This window comes from Brachyhypopomus gauderio, chromosome 1, assembly GCF_052324685.1.
Source record: "Brachyhypopomus gauderio isolate BG-103 chromosome 1, BGAUD_0.2, whole genome shotgun sequence".
In the NCBI taxonomy this organism is placed as follows: Eukaryota; Metazoa; Chordata; class Actinopteri; order Gymnotiformes; family Hypopomidae; genus Brachyhypopomus; species Brachyhypopomus gauderio.
This window is the reverse complement of record NC_135211.1, coordinates 46,215,183-46,237,746: the sequence shown is the minus strand read 5'-3', so window position 1 is coordinate 46,237,746 and position 22,564 is coordinate 46,215,183. Positions and strand designations below refer to the sequence as shown.

At 42.8% G+C, this 22,564-nt stretch overlaps 1 protein-coding gene and 1 long non-coding RNA gene across 5 annotated transcripts in view; one reads left to right on the top strand and one right to left on the bottom strand.

Moving 5' to 3' along the window:
• LOC143522516 (uncharacterized) overlaps positions 1-3,945 on the bottom strand; it is a 32,383-nt gene extending 28,438 nt beyond the window's left edge. The window contains exon 1 of the long non-coding RNA XR_013133038.1: positions 3,588-3,945. This is a non-coding gene — a long non-coding RNA (uncharacterized LOC143522516). The remainder of the gene's footprint in view (positions 1-3,587) is intronic.
• On the top strand, positions 1,299-22,116 carry lcorl (ligand dependent nuclear receptor corepressor-like). 4 transcript variants are annotated; one of them, XM_077016202.1, is made up of 8 exons: positions 1,299-1,451; positions 2,901-2,966; positions 3,182-3,261; positions 5,623-5,755; positions 6,078-6,293; positions 6,783-6,861; positions 12,626-17,028; positions 20,283-22,116. In XM_077016202.1, exons 1-8 carry the CDS (start codon positions 1,355-1,357, stop codon positions 20,348-20,350), a joined length of 5,142 nt encoding a protein of 1,713 aa, XP_076872317.1. In that variant the 5' UTR covers positions 1,299-1,354; the 3' UTR covers positions 20,351-22,116. The 4 variants fall into 4 exon arrangements, with proteins under 4 accessions (XP_076872317.1, XP_076872325.1, XP_076872334.1 ...); XM_077016210.1 differs by having other exon boundaries at positions 20,248-22,116; XM_077016215.1 differs by lacking the exon at positions 1,299-1,451 and adding an exon at positions 2,278-2,317.
• The last annotated feature ends 448 nt before the right edge of the window (positions 22,117-22,564 follow it).

Here is a 22,564-nt window from a genome sequence, read left to right as displayed (position 1 = left end):
AGTCCCTTCACCCCACATATCTGTATGTGACCATTATTACAAAAGAGGTACTCCAAAATACGAAAGTAACAGATGATCAGAAACTTGTATTTCCCATAACCATCCTTAAAACCTTTAGTTCTGACAGCATAATATAACTGGTTGAACAGTGTTTTACCCAATGGTGCTACACCTGATAACAACATAGTTATTTCATTATATATGTATATTTTCATGAACCATCAGTTGCTAAGTAACAACAATCATTGCTGTGCTCTAAACTCCTGCTAAGTACATTTCTGGCAAACGAATATTGGGTGATGAAGTTAAAATAAAATCCTTGGGCTTTGCTTTATGTTTTCTGTACTTTGTGTAAGTGCAGTGTGATTCACCTGAGGTGCTGTGTTATCGCGAATTACTTCATGGTGACGAGCTTTAGCACTTGCCTTTATAACACCTGCTGTTTAGGGCCTGCTCATAACAGTGACCAAATTGCAGCTGTAATATTATTTCCAATAACTCTCTCACTTTGGTGTTCTGCTGCTGTAGCACCAGGCCTTCTTTTGATTGGTTAAAGTCAAACACACTCTAGACTTGAGCCTGTTGAGTAATGAATATTAATCTAAAGCTTACAGGTTGGAGGAAATACTGATGAGTGCCAAGGGGTAAAGCTTGAACACTACAATAAGAAATACACACACACACACACACACACACACACAAAAGAACAACTGTATGTGTGACTTATTGAGGGGGAAGTGCATTATAATGCCGTTACTGTGCTAAGTTTTGTAAGCTTGGCTGTCTCAAACTCCCAGTTTTTTTAACGCTGTTTCCTGTTTTAAGGCAAGAAAACTATTTGCAGATAATGCTTTTAAAGAGCCGACGATAAAAGCTCTACCGGTCATTATAGTGCAATGCAAACAGTCCAGTAACCACCCTAAAGGTTCAAGTCCAAACACATGCATTAGTTACACACGTCTCGTGTTATCTTAAATAGGGTTCCAAAAACCATTCAGTGACCAATCATGCCCTGTGATTATTACCCTGAGAGAACCACTCCCAATGCCAAGGACATGTTTTTTTAAATAGTGTCTTATTAATTTTGTGTTTAATCATACATAAATGGGGTGATAGCTTGAAGTCATGTCTGTTTCGAAAAAAAACCCCGTATTCTGTATTCCTCATGTGGCTACTAAAACATCTCCTTTACAGTTACCTAATTTAATTGCTTTGTTGCAAAAGTGGTGGACCGCGCTGCATGGCCCCTCCCTACACGGTGTGACACGTGTCAATCACCCCGGCGCGCGCTGCGGATGACGTCCCGTGACGTCAGCTCCAGAACAGGGGAGCGGGGGAAAGGTGGAGGGACAGAATGGCGACTCAGTGCCGTAGTTCAAAATGTACGGCAGAAAGAAAAGGATTCCGGCGCGAACTCGATTCCTGGCGGTACAAATTGATTCACTGCGTCGGTAAGATCAGACATATCTAAGACCGTTCGCGCTTCGGTGAGTGGTCCGGTGCGAAGAGTTGCGCTAAGGTCGAGTCTTTAATCGCAGGGTGGCTTATTTTGCCCGGTCTTAGCTTTGAAGCTAGCAAGATAGCTTGTAGGCTAACAAAACGCTGGGGAAGTTCAAAATAACGTTAGCGTAGATGCACTAGTCGAGAAAGGCGGTAGCCAGCCAGCCAACTAGCCAGCTAGCTAACTATCGAGGTTGTCCATTTGCTGGCTCCGTTTTCTTTGTCCTGAGTTGGTGGTCCTTGATAAGTAGCTACTAGCTAGCTGCCTTCGCTTCTTATGTTGACGGTAACGCTCAGCCAGCTAGCCGACGAATATTAGTGACGGTTTTTTGTGCGTTACATGACCGTTGTCTGGATTTGTAAAGGAGACAATACGTGATTTGATGGAGTATGATAACGTTATGTTTAGGTGACTGAGTAACAATACTCCAATGTCACTTGTCCGAATGATAGAAAAGCGATTTTTAAATCAGCCTAACGTTAATCCAGTCGGTTGTCCACTTATTCACGTGACCTTTTTTGTTGTAACTCGGGGCTCTACACGTTATAAGCAACACCGCATAAGCCGCTGTTATTATACGTTACGTTTAGTCGGGAAACATAACGCTTTTTCGCTTTATTCACGTTGTAGTTGTGCGAGTTAGCCGACTAGCTAAGTTCCGTTAAACAATCACGCCCTGAACGTTGACGCGAGCGTGCTCTTTTGTCATGGTGATGAATCGAATCGAGTAACCGTCCGTTTGTTTTCATTCGAATTATTTTACGGTTGGTCCTGATTGTCGCGTGCAGCGAATGTGTGTGTTTAACGGTCACTCAGGTAGTTGTAGTGGTGAACCTCCACGGGCTCTCTTACCCACTGGTTGAATGCAGTCCCCCCCCCCCCCCCCCCGTCCCCTCGTCTTTAACGCTTTCAGTGTATTGATAAATCGATTCGATTTCTAGTGAGAACGATTTGTTGGCTTTAAAAAAGATTCGGATAAATATTAAAAGTAAATTATTATGTAAAACGCAAGTTAAGACATTCTTCAATGAAATGTGTAAATCGATTAGTGCTTCAATCTCGTAACGCTCCTCTGGTAGTATGCTCTTTATTTGTAAAATGTGTTTAGATTAAAAGAACAAAGGCAGAACAGGATATAACACGGATAAACCCTAAAGGAAAATTAATTCATTTGGCTTGGAGCTAAGCCAAATGAAATTAATCTACCGCCAACATACATGCCACCTACACAGTAACAAAATATTTATACCACCCACATGGTAGGTTAGGTTTAGTGGTAATTGAATCCTTTTGTTTGTCTTCACAGACCAGCATACGAGTCCAGTAAAGCTGGCCCCTTGAAATGTGATTATTTCACTGTGAAGTGGTTTCTTTATGAGAGATTTATTTTTTGCCATAGGTTTTGAGAGCATTCTGGAAGGAATCTATGGACCAAGACTGTTGCAAGATCTCAATATATTTGATGGTAAGTTGTACCTAATGTGTGACAGGAGAATTCATGTTCTGACTTCAAGATAACAAAATGAGATTTAATAATTACTGTTCCAATAAATACATACAAGAGAATGTTTAATAATTATTGTCCATCAATTTTGCATATTTGTGCAGCATTTTCCTATATCAGGAGTTTTTCCTTTTGATGAATGCTCTTAACAGCCAACACCGTGTCTTTCCTCCCAGACTGTGAACCAGAAGACATTGCCGATTGGTCCACCGATGCGCACTGCTCCTTTTGTAACCTGCAGCTAGAGAAGCTAAGTGTAAGTCTGCATATGAAATGTATACTTTGCATTTATGCAGAGTTAATTGAGACCACATTGGATGCTTAGAGACAGTGTGGTTTCTAAACTAAACTTTAAGTTAACTGCAATGGATCTCTGATTACACCGAATTTCATGTCATATAAAAAATGTACAAAATTTACCATTTGATGTCCTGTCATATTAATAATGTTTTACGCTTCCTAGTGTGGCATTGAGATTTAAGGCGTCATTTTCCTAGCTAATGCAAGTGCATTAGCATGTCCGTTCTTTTCCTGCATAACACATGCTGCTAGACGGCATAGCTCAGAAAGCCCTAGGAATACCTGCGTTATGCCATTCCATCAGCGGGGGGTGAGAGAAATGCGTTCCAGCCTTGCCTAATGGATCAGGTCCCCACTGTTGCATGTCGGGGCCGCTGCTGGTGTGAAGCAGCTCCTAATACTTTATTCTTCGGGGGGGAGCAGCGGGTGTCTGCTCTGGCCGCTGCAGATGGAACTGTGCCCTTTTTGAAAAGCAGCAGCCGTTGCTATGACATTTTATCAGAATATCAGGTGATCGTATTGACCGCGCAGAGCTATTTATGGTTAAAGAAATAAGCAGCGCTCGCTTTAAATCCCCACGCTGCTAGATTGCTCGTTTTCGAACCGTTCTTGGAGCTCGCGGTGACATACGAGTACTGTGCGTCCATTCAGTGCCTCAAACCGACGCTACGACGTACAGTCCTTTAGACCCAGCAAACTGGACAGAGCAGAGTCCTGTTCCCAAAAGCATCCCGGCACAATAAGGCATTGTGTGCTGGCTAAGACTGTGTCTACCATTTCAGAATGAGCATTTTGCCTGGGAAAACAGACACAGTACAGGAGCGTTTGGGGAAGGGAGTTTTCTCATGTTGTACAAACAAAGGCAGCTCCCGTCGGTACCAGTGACTGGTGCAACTTTTTCACTCTTTCTCTCCGTGTCCAGTCGGCTGCAAGCTGCTGAGAGCATTTGGATTCCCCAAGGAGAAACTCTTTTGTTTCCCTGTCCATGTGTAATAAAGGATGTTTTATGCTTATTGTTTGTAAATAACTAACAAATTGGTTAGTGAGTAAAGTTGTGTGGTTCAGGGATGGGGCTAGTTACTGGTTTTAGTCACGTATTGCTGTTTAAAACCCAACGATAAAATTTCAAGTTGTGATTCCACAGATGTGAAATAAAATGTATTTATTGCTTTACATAAAAATCTGCAGGGTTCATCCATCTATTAATACATTTGATTTTAAGACAACAGTATGCCATTGTGCATTTTATGTTTTGTGAATATTTTAACAATACCCCAATGACTCCAAAGATCATGGTGATATGGGTGCTGATGTTCCATTAGGAAGAGTTTGTAGCGCGCTTTCGTCAACACTGCACGGGCTGAGAATAGCTCATGGGTTGACTCTCACAAGCTGCAAGGGAATAGCTCTCTGGCCATTTCCCTCATTACAGAGAAACATTTAGTGGTGTGTGTGGGTGTGTCTGTGTAAAATGGCCAGAACATTGTGCTTTTAGGACCTGCATGAGATTCTGTTCCTTAAAATTGATGGTTGTGTGGCTTGTCATATCAGCGGGCTAGCAGTTACAGATTTTTGCTGTTGCTAAAAAGCTGAGGCGTCTGTGCATTACTGGTGTTTCGCACAATTAACCTACTTAGTTCATGTTCACAGGAGAACGACCGTGTTGCTACATGTTATCCATGGCGGATCAGTAATGCTCCAGTTATAAATGAGTGCACATCTTGGGTTTCTCAGTTCATGCCTGTTTATTGTTTTGGAAGCCGACGTAGCCAGCTCGCATGTTTTGGCTGGAGGTGACCCATACTTTTCATTGGCATACACTTCACACCAGAAACACCCTCGTTACAAGCTTGAGATTTGTTTTAATAAAAATAATGTAAACGCAATTCACCAATCTGTCTGTGCATAAATACATTTTTGATGAAATGGCAGATGTTTATGGACAGTAGTCTACAGTGCAGATGGCCATTTAAAACTGGTTTTAGCTTGAGTTAGTTTAAAGTGCGTCTAGGTGGGGCTTCCAAGCTAGACCTGCACAACTCTGCTATTCTGAATGGGCTTGTATAGTGCAGAGGCTGGAAGTGTACAGAAACAGTGTTTGATGTGTTTTATTCATTATGAGAATTAAAAACCTTTTTACATTTTTTTTTCAGTTGTGGAACTACTGGGGGTTGGGGGCCTTATCTTTTCTGCCTTATCTGTGGTTATTCGCCCTACCCAGAGTTGCACGGAGTTCACTTTTGAGTGCATAATTAAACTGCTTTACTTTGTCATTTTATGTAAATGCCTTGAACTGATGTCCCTCTTTCTTCCACAGGACCACTTGCCCATCTTGGCCTCGCCAGGGTCGCCCCCTCCTGCAGAAACCCCCCCACCTCAGGGCCTGTCCACCTCAGACAAACTCCAGTGCCAAGCAGACCGATTTCTTCATGCAGTTTTTTGCAAAAAAGGTATTCTGCACCCTATTGCTGAGGCTTGAACTACAGCTGTGGCTGCTTCTGTTTAAGCGCACTAGAACAGCCTGGAAGTCAACATGGAAAGAGTGAACTGTCTGAACCTGACCATAAAAAAACAGACAAGCACTGTTTAGATTAGAGCTCCCTCTTGTGGGAGGGTTTTGCATTACATGTTTTAATGTCTGAGCAGGTGTTCTTGTGCTCTTCTGCAGCAGTAATATGTTGTCCACCGAATTTCAATTTTAAAATCGATCTACCACAGCACAGAAATTATCTAACCTGTGCCTTTCATTTCCCCCATATCGTTCTTATCCAGAATTCCCTGAGAGTTGCGATCCCAGTATACCATTGGCAGCACAGGAGTTGATGCGTAAGATGATTCGCCAGTTTGCCATCGAGTTTGCCTACAAAAGTCAGGCGTGTCTGGGCCGTGATGGCCGGAGCGCCAGTTCTGCAGATCTGCCCAAACTTGTGGACCCTGACGGGCCATTGGACCTGAGAGTGAGCCGGGTCTCTGACTGCCCTCCGCAAGGTGAGAGCTTCTTGTCCTCCCACGGCCGATGGGGAGGTGGTACCCCTCTTCCTGCTCCTGAAGAGGTCTGGGTGTCCTGTTACACATGGAAACATTTTAGCTGTTCGAATAACTGCTTACATAGGCATATACGCACTATAATGCTAAAGGCTTAGGTCGGCAAAGAAATTCACTTAAACACTTAAAGCTGTCTGCCACGGTGGTGAATGTAGGCTTGTGGTGTTGCATCTAATATCTAGAATGTTTTGTTCTGAATCTCATTTTCCCCATCTTTGTGTGTTTGTGTATAATTATTTCATATAATTTTTTTTTTTACTTTATCAGTGTTAGTCAGAATGAATGCTTGATTTCCAGGTGTAAGACTTGCACTGCACAAAATTGTACGGAGTTTAACCCAAGAAGGCAAGGCAGTATATTGTATTTGAGTTAGTTTTATATCTCTGTTTCTAAAATATTTGTCCTTTTTCATTCTTCTCAATGTTGAAGCAGAAGGTGTTCTGGACCTATCAAAGAAAAACATGCCATCTGTGAAGGTGCTGAACCTGCACAATCATCAGAAGGGTTCAGGGTAGGTGCTTTCACCATCACGTTAACCCTGTTCTTTTCGTGTGTGTGTGTGTGTGTGTGTGTGTGTGTGTGTGTGTTTCCTTCCTGTGTTGGGGCAGAACGTGTAAAGTGTCTGAGTTGGTTACCACATTGTAAAACCATGTAAACGTCTTGCTCTTGACATTATGCACTTTCCTTGAAACTTTTGAACTGAATATCTGCGTAGCAATTGGCTCTGCGTTAATTTATATTATAACAGGATAATGTCTGCACATTTCTGCATGGTGTTTTGCATACTGTAGATTTTTAGTGGCTATTTTGTTGCACTGCCAAAGGGGTTGACTCTTTTTCTAACTTGTTGGAAGGTAACGTCACATTTGCCAGCAGTCAGGGGCTTCACCTGTTCCTCTGGGCAGCCTGTATTCTTTTGTTTGTTTATTTGTTTGTTTGTTTTATATACTGGTTTATTTATGCATTATTATTTTCACACAAAGATAAGTAGGTGTCATACTCGACAAAATGCTAAAATGCAGCTACATTGCAAAGATACTGGAAGTGCTACTATAGACGTACGTGTTTCTCCACGTTTGACGAGAGACTGTCCTTCCAAGAAGTATCCTTGCAAAAAGGCCAAAAGCAGACGAATGTTTAACCCCGCCCAACTCAGAGGCTTTGTGTTAAACAGACAAGTGAGAAGCGAGTGATGTTACCCAAAGACAAGGCAGTAAAGGAGTGGACCCCGAGTGCTTCCCTGTCATTCGTCCGCTCACCCGTTCGTTTCTCATCCTCCCACCCACCTCCCCTTAGGAGACCAATCAGAGAGGACTGTTTGGATCGCAGCTCTGAGTTTGCAGAAGGTTTGCTCTCTAAAGCCTTGAAAGACATTCGGTCTGGTTCACTGGACATTCACAAAGCTGCCATACTGTACGGGATACCTCAGAAAACCTTACAGCTCCAGACAGAGGCCTTACTGCAGCGCCAGAGGGCCGGCGGGGTCCCACGGCCACCCGCAACCGAGAACGGCACCCACCCTGAGGCGGCGTGCCAGGCGGGTGAGGCACAGCTGGTCCTGCAGAAGGTGGCGGCCTGGGCACGCTCCCAGTCCGATCTGGCGGCGCCGGTGCTGGCCGAGAGCGTGGAGGCGTCCTCATTCCTCCACCGCCTCACCCTGCAGAGGGTCCCGGTCCTGCGGGAGCGAGGAGACGGGCCGCTCTCCAAGCCGGGCACGCCCACGCCCCCTCAGAGCCCCACGGCGGGAGCGGCAGCGCACATCCGGATCCCGCGGGTGCGTGCCAGCGGCCAGCCGAAGCCTCCTCCAGAGCCGGCCGGGCCGGACGTGGCGTACCATGCCGGCCGGAGCCTGGAGGCGGCAGCCGCTGCTCTCCACAAGCTGAAGACCATCCTGCCCAAGCAGGGCCTGACCGATGGCCCCTCGGGGCCAGAGGCACGGCTCCTTCATGGGGACGTCCCTCCACCGTACGTGGGCGGGAAGAACGGCGTGGTAGTGGGCGGCAGCGTCACGGCAAGCGTAGACGACTGCGGCGACGACGCAGAGCGGCGGGACAAACAGCCGCGCAAGAAACGCGGGCGCTACCGTCAGTACGACCACGACATCCTGGAGGAGGCCATCGCCATGGTGATGGGTGGGAAGATGAGCGTATCCAAAGCTCAGGGTATCTATGGAGTTCCGCACAGCACCCTGGAGTATAAGGTGAAGGAACGCATGGGCACGCTCAAGACCCCGCCCAAAAAGAAGCTTCGTCTTGCCGAAGCAGGAACCTCAGGTTCTATCAATTCAGGGAGAACAACCAATGCCTCAACGACTGCTTACAAACGGTTCTAAAACACAACACCTCAGCTACTGCCTACAAGACGGTTTTAACAAACGAAAGCCTCAGCTACTGCGTACAAAAGGACTGAACACCGATCAGGATGTCTCCTGACTCGAAACATAAACTTGAAATCTCAAATCCTCATCCACAGGTTTCAATACATTTCAGAGAAATCACAAAACATGCCTTTAAGAAAAAAGAAAAAAAAAGTCTATTCAGGGGTTTCACTGTGGATATCTATTTAATATATAATTATATAAATATATATATAAATATATATATTTAAATATAATATACTGTAAAGCACTGTTGATTTTTAAGTTAAGTCCACTTTTAAAAATGAAGAACTTATTCAGGTTTGATTTGTACCTAAGGTGATCTGCTCTTACTGATTGTTCTACACACATACAAAAGTGGCCAGTCTTAGTCACAGGTGGTTTGCCATCACCCCACGAAGTAAAACAGAAAAATTGTGTCTGCAAAATTTTAATACAAATACTTTTTACTTTTAATTTCAGGGGAAATCTATAACTGCAAACTTTAGTCATGGCTAAGGAATTCCACAGCTTATGAGAGCTAACGTATAAATTTAATTACATTCTTAGTCTGTATTACAGTTTACATTATTTTTAACTTGGTGAACAGAATCCTCTGTTTTATGGTGGCTTATGGTTTTGAATTAAAGGTGGGAACACTGGACGTTTTTCCGAGTGAAGGTTCCCGCTCTTCCAAATGGTGGGGTTGGGGTCACCTGTGGCTCATTTGGGGTTTAAAGCCTCTAGCCTAAAACAAACAGTTCAAATCTTTTGCCCGTTTTTTAAAACTAAAATGATTTGGAGTTGGAATGCGTTGCGATGCATGTTGTGCACAGCTCCAAAGCTCGACGCTTCCAGTGAATGTGTCCTTTAGACATTTTTAATATGCTAGGTTATCTTTTAGCACTCAAACAGTCCTAGAAGGAAAAAAACCTCATCGAAAATATTTTTCTCTGCTGCTTCGAGATCTGATCTGTGTGTTATTAATTTTCCAGTATATCACAAAAAGCACCGTTGTGTTTATCTGTCTGCTGTAACCAAAATAACAGTTCAGGGTTCTATTACAACCTAATTACACTCCAGATGAAGGTGGGTTAGTTATGTCCCAGGCCACGTCCTGCGTTCTGTTGCCACTACAGCTGTGCGCCAGGGTCCCGCAGCTCCAAGCTCTGGGGTGTCCTGCTCCTGCTCTGTCTTGCAGGACTCGGACCTAGCCAGGCTGGGCAACTGTAGGTGGAGACGACTCCTCTCAGATGTGTGCTAATGGCCTTAGGTCTAGGGTTCTGCTGTCCTTTGCCCACTATGGCTTTTTTCTTGTACTTTAATATTTTCTTTCCCCATAGCTTTCCACTACTGAAGGCACAAATACTAATACAACATAATCCACATTGTTGTGATGTGTGTACTGCTAATGCAACGGAAATTCGTGGGCACTTGATTTTTGTTCATTTTTTTTTTTTTTTTTTTTACTGTTTTCCTTTTTAACCATTCTTTCTTAGCATGGACCTGTTTTTAGTCAGTTGTGAAACTATAAATGAAGAATACGACTTGGTTGCACTTCACAATAAGCGGCACATAGACCTGTGTGTCTGGAGCATCCTCACCCTAATTACTTCTGCAGCCCATATATAGCGTACCTTAATGAAAGCATGGGCGCTTTGCAGGAGTCGTGACCTCGTTGTTGTCGATAGCCACAGGTACATGCAACTGCTTATAAAGTGTAGCCGAAGACGTAAATGTGAATTTTGTGATTTTTTGCTTCAGAAATATAAGCATTTCTACATGCAATGTTAACGTAGTAGTCTTTGTGTTGTGAAAAATTCTGTATGTGGTATAACTGTTAATGTTATAAAAAAAAAGATTTTTAAGAAGAGATTCTTCGTGGGAAGCATTTTGCCCTAAAGTCACTGAATGTTCCTTTCAACTTGTTAACTTGCACAGTGCCTGTTTTTACAACTACTTCTCATCTCAGTGATTGTGTTTTTTTGTTGTTGTTGTTGTTTTTGTTGTTTTTAGGGGTTTTTTTCTTCTTTGAGAACGTAACACTTTTATATAATGTTACCATTTTTTATTCCGGTTTTCCTTGAGGATGTATGCATTAGGCTGCAGGCACGATGTATGATTTGATGCAAGGGCAGTCCCACCAGTGTTTCATGGGCGTTTTCTTACCTTTAGTGGGCTTTTATAGGTGAATCTGTTTCTCATGTCTCCCTGCTTATGGGAGTCCTGCAGACAGGAAAAGAGTAAATGTGATCGTGGTCCTATGCTGAACCAATCTGTCCGATCAGGTGGAAAAGGCAAACGAACCTGATTCCTGCAGTACTGCCTTCTGCCGGAGATCAAATTATATCCTTAGACAGCTGCTTTCAACGCACGAATGAGTTCTATCCAAGTCTGGACTGAAATACGTTCGTGTATCAAGGCAGTTGATTCAGCAAATGATTTTTGCAGATCAAATCAGGTAAAGAAAACCAAATTTGTCAGATTGAGTTTGGTGTCTTAATGTAGCCATAGAATATCCTCAGGGTAAGAATTCAATAAAAAGAACGAAAGCATTTCACGGGGTGGAGGTGGGGTGGGAGGCTGCAATGTTGAGAAACGAAACTGTTAATGGTGTCACTGCCCTTTTTAATCGTAGTGTCTGTAGTGATGGTTTGAGAGGGTCTCGTCTCACGTCCAGAATTTTCACACAACCTTTTCTGTCAGTTCCGTGAAAACTATGTAAAGACCACAAATAGGCTGAATGTTAAAGTCCTGTTAAGTTGTGATGGACATTTTCAGGCATGTTCTTAAAAATGATCAGGATCCCATTAAAAGTGTTTGTTGGGTCCGGTGTAGTTGCTCATGGGGCCTTGTCAAGGCGGTGTTCACCTCGGCCATAATGATGTTGCAGGACCTACTAGATTAATTGCAATCTGTTCTTTTCAGTTATTTATGCATACATCAGTTGCACTAAGAATGCTGAATCCGTTTTTTTCCTTCTGAAGATTTGGTCTAAATGTGTTTGTGTTGTACACAGGTATATTGCTTTGTGGTAAGAACCAGAGTAAGGCTTTGTATTGGAGCACTTTGCTCTCATACATTTTAAATGTGAAATGTGTTTTACTATAATTGCATGCTCTATTGTTCCCGTGGATACGGTTATTTCTACATCCTTATGATTAGCCCTTCCGACTTTATTTATTTATTTATTTCCTGTCCTAGCCCCCTTCACCTACAAAAAGGGCTTTTCTTGGCCAGAGGCCAGTAAAACACTCCAGCATTTTTAATCTTTAAATCTGATTTAAAAGATTCCTTAATACTTACTTTGGATTGAATTATTGATGTTTCTCATATGTTATCTTTAATTTATTTTAAAGGCTAACGAAAGTCATGTAAGCTTACAAAAAATATTTAAAATTAGGCTCAGAAGAGCAAAAATGTAACATTTACATTTTATCTAAGCCCCTCTAGACAAATTTGCCCACCCATATTTGACATGGTTTTTGTTTAACTATGACAGAGTATTGCCTGCGAAAATAGCCTGGCTTGTGTTTTTAATCGACACCTAGAAAGGCAGATGGCTCGATTGGTTAACAAGTTTAATGGAGGCTTTGTATTAATGGTTTCCTTGAGCGTGAGCGTTTCAACAATCGTCATCCTCTGCCTTCTACAAGTTGTCAATAAAAAATAAAAAAATAAAAAGTCAAATGGAGGTTGTTCATAATTCTTGTGTGATGTTTGTATTGTTTCGTGGTGTAACTTTTCACAGAGAGATGGAATGATTTGCTGCAGAGTGACCCGATCTGTTCATGTACGCATAAAATGTGACTCCAGTTTACAGTAAAATTTATTGCTGGTCCTTTTGACTGTCTGTGTTCCCTGTTAGTAAGCTGAATAACTTTCCTCCCCCCTCCCCTCCCCTCGTTTATCTATATAGCTCTTTGGGGCCCATGGATGAAGACCAGGGCAGACAGGGAGGGGACGATGGCGCATCCATGGACCGTTGCGGTACAGTTTTGAAGAGGTTCTTGTCTTCACTGTGCTCCTACCACAGACTCCTCTTCTACCGCATCCTACAGGACGTACGGGAGGATCACAGGGAGTCGTTGGTGCTGAGGGACTCTCATAGGCGGCTGTCTAAAGCCGAACCTGTCTGCCGCCACGCTGGAAGGAAGCCGCCCGATGAAGCAGCGACATGCCCAGCAGAGGGCTGTGTGGTGGCCCCTTGTGCTGCCTGTTTGAGTGCATGTAGACTCCGTGCATGCACGGTTACTTCTGCTTGTGTCTGTATGAACGCCCTCACTACCCTGACCTGCCAAAGCGTAGCTCTAGGATGCGTCGGTCAAGTCATCTGTCCGAGTTGCACTGTTTGCTTTGCTCATCACAAGATGCGTGCATGTCAGCACCAGCATAACGGCGAAAACGGAAGCACCCCGGCCATCCAGCCCCCTGTTCATTACCCTCAAGATGCTTGTGCGGGTTGCCATAGTCCCTCCCCTCCGCCTCTCTCGCCAATTCCAGTGGATGCAGATTGTAAAATGAGTGACTCGTCCGGCCATGGTCAGGAGCGAAGCACACCACCTCCCCATCTCCTACCTCACAGAATTGAGACAGAAGCTGAGGTTCAGCACTTCGCCACAGTTCCCGGTGGGCTGGTGAGTGCAGTTAATGAGGGTCTGATGTCAGAGGCACACGTCGAAACCGAAGGAGAACATAGGCATCAATGTGGATCTCTTATGGGGGACTTCATGGATGCATTTGCTGAAAAGATAAAAACTATCCAGCCATCTGAGAGAGAGCAGACCCCAAGCTCACATGTAGTTCAAAACTCAAAAGTATGTGATACACATTTGACAGAGACTATAACCACTGTACTACACAACAGGAGTAACAAAGAGAATAACTTGAAGGAGCTGTTGGAACAGCACGTGACCACAGAGCAACGCTCCCATCAGACACATTCGTTGAGGAAACAGGAAGACTTGGCAACCATGAGCAAACCTGTTGTCCCGGCCTCGTGTGGGGAGCATGCATGGCTTGACCCTCCTGTCTGTAGAAAGAAGCCTGGGCACGAGAGAAGCAAGCATCCAAAGAATATTAAATCTGATCTTCCTTCCACGTTGTTTGATTTAAAGCAATCCAGTGTTCCAGAACAAATACCCAAGACAGCAGAAGTGCCAACACACAACCCCTCAGATACTTTGCTCCCTGTTATTAAGGAAATTTTGAAAAGACCAAGTGAAGAGGAGAAAGAAAAATCACAGCAAACTCCTGATCAACGAATACCTTCCCCTCTTAGTAAAACGGATCTTCCACAATCAAATATTTGTCACAGAAAGACAATAGCAGATGACCTTGAAGACAAAAACAAAGTAGTAAAAAAAAATTGCAAAGTTGGAAGGTCCAGGCGAAATATTGTCCCTCCGCATCGTTTCTCATCCTATGTTACAGAGCCCAAGAAGATGTACTATGCTGCCTGCTTTTCTGAGAGCATATTCATCAGACACACTCCCAAGGTTAACGCCACAACAAAACACTGCTCCAAAGAGGATTTTAACACATCCGTTGAAAACGATACGGAACAACCAGTCAGGACTGAAGAACATGCGCTTCAGTCTAGGCAAGAAAAGAACGCTTTAACTGTTTCACTGGAGAAAATGGGTGAAGATGAGAGTTGCGAAAATCCCAGTCTTAAACGGAGTCCAAGAAACAAGAAAAAAAGTCCTGAGAATTCCACATCCCCATCAAAAAGATTGAAATGTTGTGAAGCGGAATCCCAAAATCCAGAGTTAACCCCCTGTCAGCCTGTTGATAGCGATGACTTTAAAGGCACTTTGAAATCTTCCATAAAGTACAGTAGCCCTATCAAACTGATGTTGGTGTCTCCTGTGAAGAGTGAGGATGGGGTTAAATACACACTCAAAGCTGCTGATTGTGGCTCATGTTCTTACGGAGAAATGTTTGATCCTTGTGTACAAGCGTCATGGGCAAGAAATGCAACAAATGACCTGAATGAATATTTACAAACAGGATCAATGCAGGACGTTGAGTTCGAGAACATCGGCAGCAAAAACCGAAAAGAAATGGAATTCTGCAATGAGGCTGATGTGGATCACCAGGCAAATAACGCTGGCGAGACCTTTCCAGCAATGCGTGAAACAACCCCTATTAAGAGACGTCCTGGACGCCCTAAAAAGTTAGGGCCACATATAGAGAAAGCGGTAAAACGTCCAATTGGCCGGCCCCCTAAACCCAAATCTGGAGACTCAAGTAGCTTGAATGGTAAAATTGTTGTGAGTCAGAGGGCAAATGAGATGTCTAGTGAAGATGATGGCAACAAAAATCTGAAAATCACCATTATGTATGGGAGATCAAGAAAAGCGAGGAGACTCGTATCTGAGCACTTGGGACGTCTTTCCACAGGCCAGCATGATTATGAAGGGGACAGTAACAGTACACATAGGACACTTTCTCAATGCATGCATGCTGGTGGAGATTCTGTACTTGCAGCCAAAGATCAGTTGGAGGATCTAAATTTTGTGACTCCTTGTGTTGAAGATAAGAAAGGCATTATCCATTCAAGCAGCAACATCAAATGTCAAAAACAGAATGATACAGCAGGGACTAGGAAACCAGGACGACCGCCTAAGGTCAAGATATCTGGAATTTCGGTCACCGTTACCACGGTGTCACCAAGGCAACGTAAAATCCACATGAGAAGAGACATGAAGGAGTCACCCATGCAGAGAAGGGCTCTCGTAATGGAATGTGAATCATCCAAAGGGCAAAAGACAATCAACGTCCAGCCTGATGTTCTGAGAGCTGGGGTGGACGTCCTAAATCCAGACAGCCATCACTCCTCCGCTTCCTTCCTCCCCATTAGACATTCTGTAAGAGAGCGGAAACCTTCTGTTTATCTGCTGCATTCAGTTGCTACCGCCAGGTCCTTGAATCGTAGCAATGCACTGGTTCAAAGGTCACACAAGTTGCTTATGAACAATGCTAACATTAAAAGCAGGCATCTGTCACACCGTGGATCTAAGGTATCGTCTAACAGTGCACTTTCCAATACAAGAAGCACCGACAGCTGCATGAAAGATGCCGTCCGCTTTTCGGGAATTTCTGTGGACTCGATATTTGCATCAAATGAACACCTGAAGTGGTGGCCTATCTCTGCATCTCCTGAGACCTTAAATGAAGAGTTGTCCAGAAGGATTAGGTTGATGTCTGATTCATGGGTATCTGATGTCTTGGAGGCCAACACAGAAGAGACTAAAATGAACCAGATGTCAGAACCCTGTGAAGAAAGCACGAGTTCTACAGAGAGGTCCTCGTCTGCTGTCAAAATGCTGTTTGAGAAAAACTACAGTATGGAGAAATTGTGCTCCTGGTTTATGCAGACCACAGAGACTCAGTCCCTCGCGATTGTAAAGAAAGTTAGTGCACGAAATCCATATGAGGCCTTTCATTATAACCCTATCAGACCCACTTGCAGTGTGAACATTTGCCGTAGTCCACAAGCTGAACGGCTCAGGAAACACGTGAAGAAATTTGCAAAAGTTGTCCCAAAGAGTCCAGCTGTATATCACCAAGCACAAGCAGAGATATACAGAAACAGGTATTTGACCAAAAGCTTTGCATTTACCGCATCAAAAGCTGTCGCTGTACCTGGTAAGGAGCAGAAAAATTCCAGGTCTTGTGGAACATGGCGTGTCTATCGAACAGCCTTGCTCAGAGCAAGAACGAAGTTCAAGACAAGCGTGAAGAAATGTTGCACAAACAAGATTGAAGACAGAATTCATAGGAATCAGATGGGGTCTAGCATTCAGAATGCAAGTGTGTTGAAAGAACTTCTTACCTCGTTAAACGAAGAGCAAGATGCATCAAAGTTCACGGAGAGCAAATCTGTTGAGGTTGAAGCTTCCCAGAAGGCCATGGAGACCGCTGCCATTTCCAGAGAGGAGAGAATAAGCTATAAAGCTTGGAGTCCAGAAACACTGAAAGAGTGTAGGGTGTTTCTGAAGAAGATCAACTCTCCAAACACAAAATTAATGACTGAAGAATGTAACATTTGCACAGTGAAATTCAACATATCACCCGCTGAGTGTGACATCGCTATGGAACAAGAGGAGAGAAAGAGCAATGAAGTCAAGTTTGAGAAGACGTGTAGTTCTTTCTCACGGAAACCACCACCACCTTCCGCAAAGAACCAGTCCACAGTGAACAAACAGGGCAGGAAGCGTGGCAGCTGCCGGGGAGAGTCACCCCCAGCCAAGCTGGCAAGACAATCCAGGAGCAGCAGGGGCGTTCTGGGAGCAAGGTGGTGTGACTTTGTACTTGGTAAGTATGTTTTACATCATACAAAAAACATAAATTTTATTGGACATGCAAGAATACTCATTTTTGAAGTGGGATGGTCACATGTTAAGTGCTATTGCCAAACAAAGTGCACAAAAAGCTTCTAGTATCGCAAAACATGGAACATGAAAAATATATATATATATATATATATATATATATATATATATATATATATATATATATATATATATTAAGCTGTCCGCACTCCAGTCTAGAAACAAAGGCAAACGTTTTGTTTGATGTGCCCTTTGACTTCGTCCAATCAGCTGATTGATTGACTTTGTGCATAAACTTTCCAAGGAATTGGTGCTGCATGGCTCTACAGCAGGGGTGTCAAACTCATTTTCACCGCGGGCCACATCAGCATAATCGTTGCCCACAGAGGGCCATTGTAACGTTCTATGTGACGCAGAGCATGAAGGTGGACACAAACGCTGAGGAGAGTGAGATTTATTAAATGGAATTCCATAATCAGTCGTAGAAACAGGCAGTGGTCGTATCAGGCAGGCAGTCTGAACATGAAATATAAACAGGCATAGAGGCACGAGGAACAAAAGAAGGCAGGGGAAACAAAGACTAGGCTGAACGTAGTTACAACAAAGACGAAACAGTTAAATCCACAAGAGCAAGAACGAGACAAGAGAACAAATGGGCTAATGGCACAAAACTACCGATAACAGACATGGGAGACACAGGGACTATAAATACACAGAACTAGACAAGACACGGGTGATAACACTGACGACACGGGCGTGGCAGACCAGGGCAACAGACAAGCTGCGCGGGATAAACGAGCAGGGAACAACACAGACACAAGGAACAGGGAAACCGGAGCGACAGCTAGGAGAGGGGGGCGTAGCCCTATGTGACAGCCATATGTGACTTATAAATGTAACTACTCCTTAATGTTAAATACCTCTGAATTTATTACTTATTCAAGTTACAAATATTACAGATATATTTGCGTAAATGTAAAAAAAAAATTTGCTTGTTGCTCTGTTATTATAACATAAATCCTTTTAATTTGTTAGGTTATGAAACCCACATTACTCCATCAATCAACGATCAAACTATCCAAGTGAATAAAGAAAAATTGATCAAAGATATCACATTTACTTTGTTCAAAACATGAAATATTAAATAGTAATTGTGCTTCAAAAACGCTCTCTCTGAAAGACTGAAGCGTGGGCAATTTCTTCAGGCACAACAAAGCTAGCTTTTACTGCCATATTGTTTGTGGTTGTGAACACATTCTATTGCGATTGCAGTTTGCTTTTTAATTCTTTGACAATTAGTCATTTTTCTTGATGCCCAATTTTGGCATACTTAGCTCCGTGTTTGGTCCCAAAATGCCGACGTATATTGTACTCTTTAACAACCGCCACCGCTTCATACCCATTTTCTCCTTGAAGCGCAAACATTGCTTTCCCATCTTTCTTGAAACACCCTTCCATCTGCATCGATGTTTCTCTTCCTGGACATTTTGGGATCATCATTTGTATTTCTCAATTACACATATTGGGAAAATCGCGTCGATATAGAAACACTGCAGTGTCGAGACGCTGTCACTTTGCGGGTAACATAATTGTGGGAATTGTCGTTTTTGCTCACTTTTTTTTTTGGGGGACAATTTGGCTTTTTAAGCTCTCGCGGGCCACATAAAATGACGCTGCAGACCACGTTTGGCCCGCGGGCCTTGAGTTTGACACCTATGCCCTACAGCAGGGTTCTCCAACCTTTTTGGAACTGGAAGCTACTTCTTGGATACCAGTTATTGCGGATGGCTACCAGATGTTGAGCGGGGGGGTGGTTGGCGGCGAACGAAAGTTGTTGGGGGGGGGGGGGGGGGGGGGGTGGCGAACGAAAGTTGCGTGTGCTAGCAACCGCGGACAATAATAGTAGCAAAAACATAAACGATGCAGCGCTTCGCACTATGAGCAATTTTTAAAACAAGCCCGCGGGCGACTCATGACGTGGGTGACCCTTGGTTTATTCAATATTGACGGCAGCCTAACTTTTTGATTGACAGCTAATTGAGCAATAGAACACGAGAGGGAGAGTGTTATCATGAATATATGTACATGCCGTTACTTGACAACGCGTCCGCGGAGTGATACAGAGAACGAGAATACCGTGCTGTTATCACACATATCTGCAGGGTTAGAACACTTCTCAACCAGTCGGATTGTGAACCAGTGTGTTGTATAATTGGCGAATAATCATTTAGTGTTAGAAGGGGAGGGACAACTGTGAATTTTGATTGGACATAAATTTAAGTAGATTTCTCGATGGGACCAATTAGGTTTACAAATTTATATGTAATTCATTGGCCCTTTGGTGAGCTACTCGGAAAGGGGTGGCGAGCTACTGGTAGCTCGCGAGCGACGTGTTGGAGACCCCTGCTCTACAGGATCTAAAGATGTAAAGAGAGAACTTCAACCTTTGTAAGCCACAAGTTTGACTCGTACAGAGCCTGCATTCATGCTGCTATGCTACATTTTATGACTAATGTGGTTTTAGCCTAGCTTACAGTTAATCCTGTTTAATCAGTAATTATAATTTTTGAACTTCTTGAAACTTTCAAATGATCAACATGAGAATCGTGGGAATCATTGCAAACTAGGCCAGAGCGTGTGGTTTGATAATTGACCTTTTCCTCTGGATTACATTTAGTAAACAAATCTAGTTTTTGGAATGAGACTCGCAAGGAACTAAAAATGCAGTCAATGGTTTTTGGGGGTCATAGTTTAATTGGCAAACTACCCAGAGGTCATGGGGTTAATTGGGTTCAAACTGAGATTGGTGAATACGATCGAACCAAATGTGACTAAGACTGGGGAAAACCATTGTATAACTGGACCTTGCTTGACATCTGCCAGAATAAATGAGATTGGGAAAAGAACCATTAGACGTGCAAATGTAAAGAGTGAGCGACGACCTAAATAGGTCGACCTAAATATATATATATATATATATATATATATATATATATATATATATATAATGTAGTGTTCTTTGTACGTGAAGGTTGCATTTGTGAATTCTCATTTTCTCTTAAATCTTTTTGGAACCATCAGAATTCAGAATGTAAGAATCTGGTCTTCTTCTAAACCTGTGACCATCCCCCTTTAGTTTCTCATAATATTTCGCTGTCTTTCACATCAATGTAATTTTATCCTGCAACATTCTTCTTTACAGGACCATCCAAATAGTTGGAATGTGTTTTTTCTCAGCAGGACTTCATGTAGAACTGAGATATTTGGTGCCTTTAATGGTGGTCTGGCTGAATAACGAGTATTAGGATCTGCACCCAACCTCAGCAAGCATCATGTAGCAAAAAACTTGAAAGAGTACTTGCACTATTTAAATTTTTCATTTCGTCTGAAAACACCCATGGTTTTCACTGTTTTTGTTGTTGTTTATTTGTTTGTTTCTCTATTTGCCAGCCTAATACTGAAGTACATAAACCTGTCCTTTGTTAACTGATACACTGTAGCTACATTCTAAATCAAACCTCAAATAATTACCATGGAAATAATATTTAAATGATGTTCCATCCCTCCCCTTTCCCTCCAAACTTTGGTTCTAAGTGCTATGCCTGCGGGTAACAGTGCTGAAGAACCATTCGATTCTCAGATTACTAATGTATGAACTTACAAGGCTGCAGTCTCTTAAATCAGAGACTGGGACATTGGCTTTTAGCCAAATGCAATATTCCCTCCAGATCTATAGACGTTTGAAGATTTATAGATGCAAAACATGCTGGTTATCTATCAATATGATCGCAAAAGGATTGTAGTGGAAAAATATGAGCTGGCTGTGCCCAGTGTAGCGGAAGCATACCTCCTGTTCTCATTCACCTGTTTTGTCTGTGGAATTCTCATTCAGTTTATGATCAGACTGTTACATGAAAATTCCTATTGAAAGCATTAACCCAAGTTTCTGTTATTGCACTACAAAACCCTTAAATGTTACCTTTTATAATTATTTTAAAGTTGTAGGCTGCCACCATTGTAATAATGTTTGTGTGTGTGTGTGTGTGTGTGTGTGTGTGTGTGTGTGTATATATATATATATATATATATATATATATATATATATATATATATATACACACACACCTATATCTCTTTGGTGCAATGTTTTACTTTATTAAGCAGGTGGTAAGAGTTTATTTTTTAACATTTTATTAAAAAGCTTTTAGGTCATTACCAAACCAATTTTTCTCTTCCCCTCACAAAATAAAGAAGCTTTATGTTTAGATACAAGTCCGTTACCTATGTTGTCTGTTGTGTGATGTGATGTCCCTTGCACTCCACTAGTAATGCATTGTGGCCTCTTTTTAACTGGTTTTGGAAGCCTTGTGAAACCAGAGGTCTAGCTTCATCAAAAATTTTTAAATGTGCCATATTTGCCAATTGTGATTTTCATCCCAATCAAAATTTGTCCATTTTTTTTTACCCATCTGTGGGGTGAGAACACACGCACACTAGTGATCACTAGGGGGCTGTGGTGCACACCTGCCCAGAGTAAAGCCCTAGCCCAGTGCCCATAGAGCAGTTGGGGTTAAGTGCCTTGCTCAAGGGCACTTCAGTCATGGCCTAGGGCCTGGGAATCTAACTCAACCCTCCACTCACAAGACCCATTTCCCTAACACCACACCATGACTGCTCAGCTCACGTGCTTATTTTTTATATGCTTCATTAACCCTGTGTATGTAAGTCTAGTCCCAGTTTGAAAGGGTATAACTCCTGTGCACCGATGGCCAGACTTTTAACTGCTGCTGGTGTTACTGGTCTGAAGCATCCAGATATTCATGCAAGGTCAGACTTCAGTACAGAGCTCCACCCTCAGACTCACACCTGCTTTCCACAGACTCAAGAAAATATTAATCTTTACTATCTGCATCTTCTCTTACTACAGTAAGTATACCATAATTCTGGGGTGTTGGACACGGATGGAACTGAAACCTTGTCCAAATGTTACATGGTGCTGTTCTGTACATAGTTACTTTTTTTTTGCCAGATATGTAAGTTTTCTGTCCATAGAACAATAAAGGTTCTTCCAAATGTATTGAGTCGTTTTCTCCCTAATGAAACAGAATAAGTTCACATATTTTGCAAAAAAAAAAAAAAAAAAAAAAAAGTTGAAAAATCTAAAAATGTGTTTTTCAGCCAGCTAATGGCATGATGTTTTTGGGAAAAATGGCCCAGTCTTGTTGGTTAATGCTAATTAGCTCCTATTATAGGTAATTGTTAATCTTTCTTTAAAAGGTTATGTATTTCTTATTGGATTGTCTTCTCTCCTAATGCAGCAATGATGGTGGATTGTAGTGTTTTGGTAAATGCTCTTAGGCATTGCTTGAAAAGTTGGGAGGTCACTGCATTTGCACTGCTTTAACAATGTCACCATCAGTGTATTTCAGTAGCTTTCTGTCCAAAGAAGAGGCCAGTGTTTCATCCTTGTAAAGTGCAGGATGGTAAAGCGGTTTAAGGCCCAGATCCCATATAGGCCC

What these genes read in the sequence shown, in the direction of transcription:
- lcorl (XM_077016202.1), top strand. Translation starts at nt 1,355, where the DNA reads ATGGCGACTCAGTGCCGTAGTTCAAAATGTACGGCAGAAAGAAAAGGA. An exon ending in AGATCTCAATATATTTGATG is followed by an intron (nt 2,967 to 3,181) that starts GTAAGTTGTACC and finishes CTTTCCTCCCAG; the next exon opens with ACTGTGAACCAGAAGACATT. An exon ending in TGCAGCTAGAGAAGCTAAGT is followed by an intron (nt 3,262 to 5,622) that starts GTAAGTCTGCAT and finishes TTTCTTCCACAG; the next exon opens with GACCACTTGCCCATCTTGGC.